General features: G+C 39.9%; 2 protein-coding genes across 4 annotated transcripts in view; both read left to right on the top strand.

Annotated features, from left to right (window-relative positions):
* The first annotated feature begins 323 nt into the window (after positions 1 to 323).
* sostdc1a (sclerostin domain containing 1a) lies at positions 324 to 3153 on the top strand. Its single transcript, XM_047361612.1, has 2 exons — positions 324 to 664; positions 2199 to 3153. The coding sequence occupies exons 1-2, from the start codon at positions 451 to 453 to the stop codon at positions 2642 to 2644; spliced, it is 660 nt and encodes a 219-aa protein (XP_047217568.1). The 5' UTR covers positions 324 to 450; the 3' UTR covers positions 2645 to 3153.
* A 2531-nt stretch (positions 3154 to 5684) lies between these two features.
* Positions 5685 to 6190, top strand: part of crppa (CDP-L-ribitol pyrophosphorylase A) — a 58423-nt gene continuing 57917 nt past the window's right edge. The window contains exon 1 of one of the 3 annotated variants that reach the window (XM_047361999.1): positions 5685 to 6081. In XM_047361999.1, coding sequence (XP_047217955.1) covers positions 5831 to 6081 — 251 coding nt within the window. In that variant the 5' untranslated portion in view covers positions 5685 to 5830. The remainder of the gene's footprint in view (positions 6082 to 6190) is intronic. The other 2 variants (XM_047361998.1, XM_047361997.1) reach the window with 2 other exon arrangements.

Genomic DNA, 6190 nt, shown 5'->3' with positions numbered 1-6190 from the left:
TAAGTATTTACAATTATGCACCCAGGTTATGGTACTTTCTATCTATTTAATAGCTTTTTTTTTCCTTCTTTTTCTGTTAACTGCCACATTATTTCTGGAAAACATTAGTGTTATGAAAAAGTGGTATTTTAACAAAGGTGTGGACAACCAAGGCAGCTAAGGATGTTATTGTTCAGGGTGGAAGACAGAGGCATCTTCTTCAACATAGCCTACAGGGTGAATGCTTTTTAAAATAAAATAAAACAAGTGGACGAGGTTTGCATCCAGCGATGATGCAAAGCGATTAGCGGCCAATCAGACCCTCCCCATTAAGACATACCTGAGCAGCTACCAAAGCAAGGGGCGGGACGGGTCGCATTTAAAACCCGTCTCCTCACACCCAGCAGCTCATCCAGCATCAGGACACATGTCTGCTTTGCTCAAGCTTATCAACGTTTCGAAAACACAGCCATGCACCTCCGCGCACACGCGTCGTGTCGCTCCCTCTTGCTGCTCTGCATCCTCCTGAGGAGCTGCCAGGCCGTGAAAAATGACGCCACGGAGCGGATGTTCTCACACGTGAGTCCCGCGCCGGTTGCGGAGCTGCAGAGCAACGCGTCCCTGAACCGCGCGCGCAGCGGAGGTCGAGGACAGGGCGGCGGCGCGACGGCGCATGAGCGAGTCGGTGAGTGGAAAGGATGCGTCGTGCAGCAGAGCAGCCGCAGGAAGGATGCTCTGCTGCTTGACTGCTTTACTGCAAAACTTTATCATACTTTCTGTAATAATGTTAGTTAATCTGAACAATGTCCATCTCTCTACATGACAGCTCTATCAGTGTTTTTTCCACCTTATGCATCTGAAAAAGCAATGATTAGTTCCTAGTCTCTGGTTTTACAAACAGCTACATGTTTTAATACAAACGTTTACTTAAAAAATATTTTTTTTTATTTGAATTTAGTCATGGAGTTAGCGTCACTTTCACACCTTTAAATATAAGCAACAAAAATCAGTCATAGAACTGCACTATATATATAATAAGCTTTATATGTAGGCATGCTGGAAACGTTTCAAAAACAGTATTTCAAGATAAATAATCACATTTGCAGAAGCTTTAAAACAACCAGTGGCATTTAGATGTAATATCAATGTTAAAAATAAAAACTTGCTGTATTTCTGAGCTAACCAACTATTTGGTGGTATTTCATTCCTATGGAAGAAACATGGTCTTGTTAGACTAAAAGGTCAAAAGTATGCCTAAAACTAAAGTATTGCAAACTAAAATAAATCTCTCCCCGATATCATACGATGACAGTCAATCAATCAAACTTTATTTTTGGACTAGCTCTCATGTCATTTTGTGCAGCACAAAAAAAGACAAGCAAACAAACATGCCAAATAGTTCAAACATATGGCAAAAGATGTTAAAATGTCCCAACAGATGTTTAAATATGTAAATGTAGATCAGACATGAGTGGTAAAATTAAAGTAAATGTAAAATAAAATTATGCATTGCAAACATGAACAGTAACTAGAAATTGACAAAAAATTGTATTAATATTTCTTTTTCTACTTAATATTCTTTAAATGCATTCATAAGAAGGTAGTAAAAGACAAACAAAAATAAGTATATTAGCATATTAATAAACAGAGATGTCCCCTTTGTGCAGCGCATTGCACCCACCTGACTGGCTGCAGTCCAGACAGATGAAGTTTTTTTCCCAGTAGTTGCCCTGCAGCTCTCCCAGTATGAGACCCTGATGGATGGGGACATGTATGGGGTTGGGGGAGAGGGGTGTAAGCAAGAGATAGGAAGACAGAGCCTCTCCATTCATCCAGTGCTGTCACAGAGGTGTATGGAGCTGTGTGAATCGAGCAGGTCTTGGGTTACAGTCAGAGGGGAGAGGAGGGGTGGTGGTGTGCGTAGCCTGCAGGACTAAAAGCTGCCTACAAAGAAGCATTCCTCTTGCTAATCCTTGATTTTATTTATTTTTTTTGTCACAATGCTGTAATTACTTTTGAAGGAAGAAAATTCCAGGTGCTATTGTTCTGCATGCTTGTCTTCATGTTCTTTGCCAGAAGCTTCAAATGGACTCACAACCAATGTAAAGGGAGACATCTCTTTTTCCATTCAGGTTTTAGGCAAATGTGAGACAGAAATCCTAGAGAAGGACTGTTTGGGTACTTTAAAAATGATCACACCCCTCTCTGTTCGCCCACAGATCGGAGTCAGATTGGCTGCAGAGAGCTGAGGTCCACAAAATACATCTCTGACGGCCACTGCACCAGCGTCAACCCCATCAAGGAGCTTGTGTGCGCAGGTGAGTGCCTCCCAGCCCAGATGCTGGAGAACTGGATCGGTGGGACCCGTGGCAGGAAATTCTGGGCCCGCCGGAGCATCACCCATGACTGGCGCTGTGTCAATGACAAAACCCGCACTCAGCGCATCCAGCTGCAGTGCCAGGATGGCAGCACAAGAACGTACAAGATCACCGTGGTCACCTCCTGCAAGTGCAAGAGGTTCTCAAGGCAGCACAACGAGTCCGGCGGCAAGTTCGAAGATCCAGCCAAGCTGCAGCCATCACCCCTCCACAGACACAAATCCAAGAGCAAGAAGAGGCTGGGCAAGACACGGCTGAGGGAGAACTGGCACGAAACTGAATCCTAAAATCGGCAAGATGTTTAGATTGACTGTAAAAGCCTTGGGAGGTTTCCTGTTTTGACATTTGGAAGTTGTGGTTGTGGATTATCTTTCAGTGACTTTTACTTGACTCAAGCAAAGCTGCTTCCTAACTAAGATGGAGACTCCAGAAAGGATTGTCAAAGATTTGTGTTTTAAAAATGTGAACAGAAGTGGATTGTACAGTCTGGAGAGCTACTAGAACACATTGTCCTATAAGGGCTGCGCATATTCTGAGTGCTTATGGAGATCTGCAGCTAACTTGCGGAAAACACCTAAACGTCTTTAAAACGTCAACTGTAAATAGTTGTACAAATGCAAAATTCCTACTTACATTTTGATATATGGCTGTGTTTATAAGATTTTACTATGTAAGAAATACGATGTTTGATGTAATATATGTTATGTAACATACCCGATGAATTCATTTGTTTAGCATCTGGAGAAACGTCACTCTGGTTATAACTTCGTTAAATAAAGCCAACTATTTTATCACATGTTGTTTCATATTGTTAATAGATTTCAAGCATTATATTGACAGGAGGTCTTACAGCCTAGAATACATCAGCACAGCTGTATAAACTGGAAATCCATTTGAAAGGGATTGTACAATTACAGATGAAAAAAGGCAGCCCCTCTTTCAGTTCCCAGGTTTTACCCTTAATACAAAATGATCTTGTCTTTAATTGGTTGACCAAATACACAAAGAAATCTCACATTGTCATTATTTATAACACAGGAACAAAGCCGATTGGAAAGCTTAATGGTCTTGAGCATACAGTGTGTGTTGACACAATGCCAAGGTGGAAAAACATCTGCAATGGCCCGAGCAACTGGCGTTGCCTGTCTGTCTGAAAAGGGTTATAATGTCCAAACAACTAGAAATCTATCCTCCTATAATTATTCATAAGTGGAAAATATTTAGGACAGTTGCCAATCTTTCCAGGAGTGGTTGTTCACTCCTTGAAAAGGCAAAGAAACCCCAAATGCTTCATGTCAGAACTGCCTCAGCATGTAAAATATTAAAGTTTGTGACAGTATAATTACAAAAAGACTGAACAGGAATGCTTAGAGAAAGAAAATGACAGCACAGTGGCATCTGAATGAACCACAAAATATCTGGAACATTGGAGACAAAGATATTTGGACATAGTGCACAGCAACATGTTTAATGAAAATCAAAGACAGTATATCGACACAAACACCTGATACCAACTGTTAGACCCGACACAGAGTGGTGATGATATGGGCTTCTTGTTCAGCCAACAAGAAATTTACGCCTTGCAGTCATTGAGTCAACCATGCCCTCCTCTGTTTAACAAAATATTCCAGAGTCAAATGTGAAGCCATATGGCCCACAGCCAAAGCTTGGTCTATACTGGGTCACCAAGAAGATGTTTTCACACAAAGAAGCAAAATGACTGAACAACAATGAATCAGGATAATCAGGGAGTTGTAATGGGCCTGATTTAACCTGACTGAAAAGCTGTGGTGGGGGCACACAGAAGAGGATTGGTCAAACAGAAGAGACAACTTGAAGTTGTTGCTACCAAAGGTGGTTCTATGAGCTGTTTAACCATGGGGTGTACTTAGTTTTTCATGGTTTGTCTTTGTTTATTTAAATCATGTATTTGTGGAAACACTTAAGATTAGATTTAGGTAATTTTAGAATCTGGTAGAGATTGATCATTTTTAATATGTGCTGATATATGAAATCCAAAAGCTGAAGCAGGATGTCAAGTCAAGTCAAGTTTATTTATACAGCGCTTTTCAGCAACAAGGTATTCAAGGCGCTGTACATAAGGAAAAACATTACAATGATACAGAAAATTAAACAACAGAGGTAAAAAAAAAAAAAAAAAAGAATAGAATGTTGGATAAGAAAATGAAAGGAAAATTGGACTGAAAACGTAACTAATAATGTGTAGATGGCACATTCAAAGGCCACTCTAAACAAATAGGTTTTTAATCTTGATTTGAAGCACCTTAGGGTTTCGGCGCTTTTACAGTTTTCTGGGAGTTTATTCCATATTAGTGGAGCATAAGAACTAAAAGCTGCTTCTCCATGTTTGGTTCTGGTTCTGGGTATGCAGAGTAGATTTGAGCAAGAAGACCTGAGAGGTCTGGATGGTTGATACACTGACAACAAGTCTGTATGTATGTATGTATTTTGTTGCTAAGTTATTCAGTGATTGATAGACTAACAGAAGTATTTTAAAGTCTATTCTCTGAGCTACAGGGAGCCAGTGTAGGGACTTTAGAACCGGGGTGATGTGCTCCACTTTTTTATTTCTAGTGTACTAGATGTACTTTTTCCCCAAAGACAATAGAAATATACTATCATCGGATGTTGATACAAACAACACTTTATAATCAATTCATTAGAATTTCTTAAGGTGCATTACATAAATTCCGAAATACTTGCAAACACTCTGTAAAGTAAAGTAAAAAAAATAAAAAGGAATTATTGAGCAAAAAAAAAATAAGAAAATCTAAGAAACATTGAGGTGGACAATAGATACTTGTTCTGACGTCTTTACACTTTCGTATTTATTTTAATATATTGTTAAGACTACATTTGAGTGGCCTTTAGAAAAGTTTTATTTCTCTCCCTCAAAAATACAAGTTTGCAACTTGTGGTAACAAAATATTCCAATCATAGTCATTTAATCATACTCTTTAATCGCAAATGACTTTATTTATTTAATTATTGAAGACCAAAATAATAATAAAGACGAGCACGATTTTTCCTAGTCTTAACTTTTCTGAATTAATTATGGGTAGACAGTTCAGAAATTATAAATTGTCATCAGTTTTCTAATATTCTTTTTTATTATTTCAATAGCTTTTTTGCATTTGCCTTTGCTAAAGCATGTCACATGATGTACTATAAATGATGCATTAACGAATAAAGAAAGAAAGAAAGAAAGAAAGAAAGAAAGAGGTACCCTCTATGCTAATGTTAGCTTCGTCATGGTGTCCCTCAAGCTGAAAAGAAAGGTGTCTTATTTTGAAACGTTTGAGCGGAAGCACTACCGTTGCAGTGTTAGCTTCACAGCGCTCTGATATTCCCCGGTTCTGCATCCACGCTCCCTCAGACAGACGTCCAGCGTATCAGGCTGGAATGAACAGTTTTTTGGAAAAACCTCCTTTGACACCTCTAACCGTGACCAGATGGAAGTCAGTCCCGTTTATAGGCAGAGTGATGACAGTCAACAGGACAGGCCCGCTCATCCCCAGGTTTTCCTAACAGGCGAAGCCCAAAAGAGCGACCACCTTAGGGCGGGACCCTGCGTGGACTTCCCGGTGTCGGTGGTACTTCCTGCCGGGGGAACCGGAGAGAGAACCGGTCTGCAGACACCAAAACAGTTCTGTCCGTTTCTGGGTAGACCGCTTATAAGCTACACTATAGAGTCCTTTGAGAGGTAGGAAAATAAAACTATGATAAACCCCCTTTAGTTATAAAAAATTTGAAAACAGATTATGGAAATATGGTTCCGTCTTTAACAGGGAAGATTTTGCTGGATGTAGAGC

Source organism: Girardinichthys multiradiatus, chromosome 3 (genome assembly GCF_021462225.1).
Source record: "Girardinichthys multiradiatus isolate DD_20200921_A chromosome 3, DD_fGirMul_XY1, whole genome shotgun sequence".
Lineage (NCBI taxonomy): Eukaryota > Metazoa > Chordata > Actinopteri > Cyprinodontiformes > Goodeidae > Girardinichthys > Girardinichthys multiradiatus.
This window is presented reverse-complemented; position numbering and strand designations above follow the sequence as displayed.

What these genes read in the sequence shown, in the direction of transcription:
- sostdc1a (XM_047361612.1), top strand. Translation starts at nt 451, where the DNA reads ATGCACCTCCGCGCACACGCGTCGTGTCGCTCCCTCTTGCTGCTCTGC. An exon ending in GACGGCGCATGAGCGAGTCG is followed by an intron (nt 665 to 2,198) that starts GTGAGTGGAAAG and finishes GTTCGCCCACAG; the next exon opens with ATCGGAGTCAGATTGGCTGC.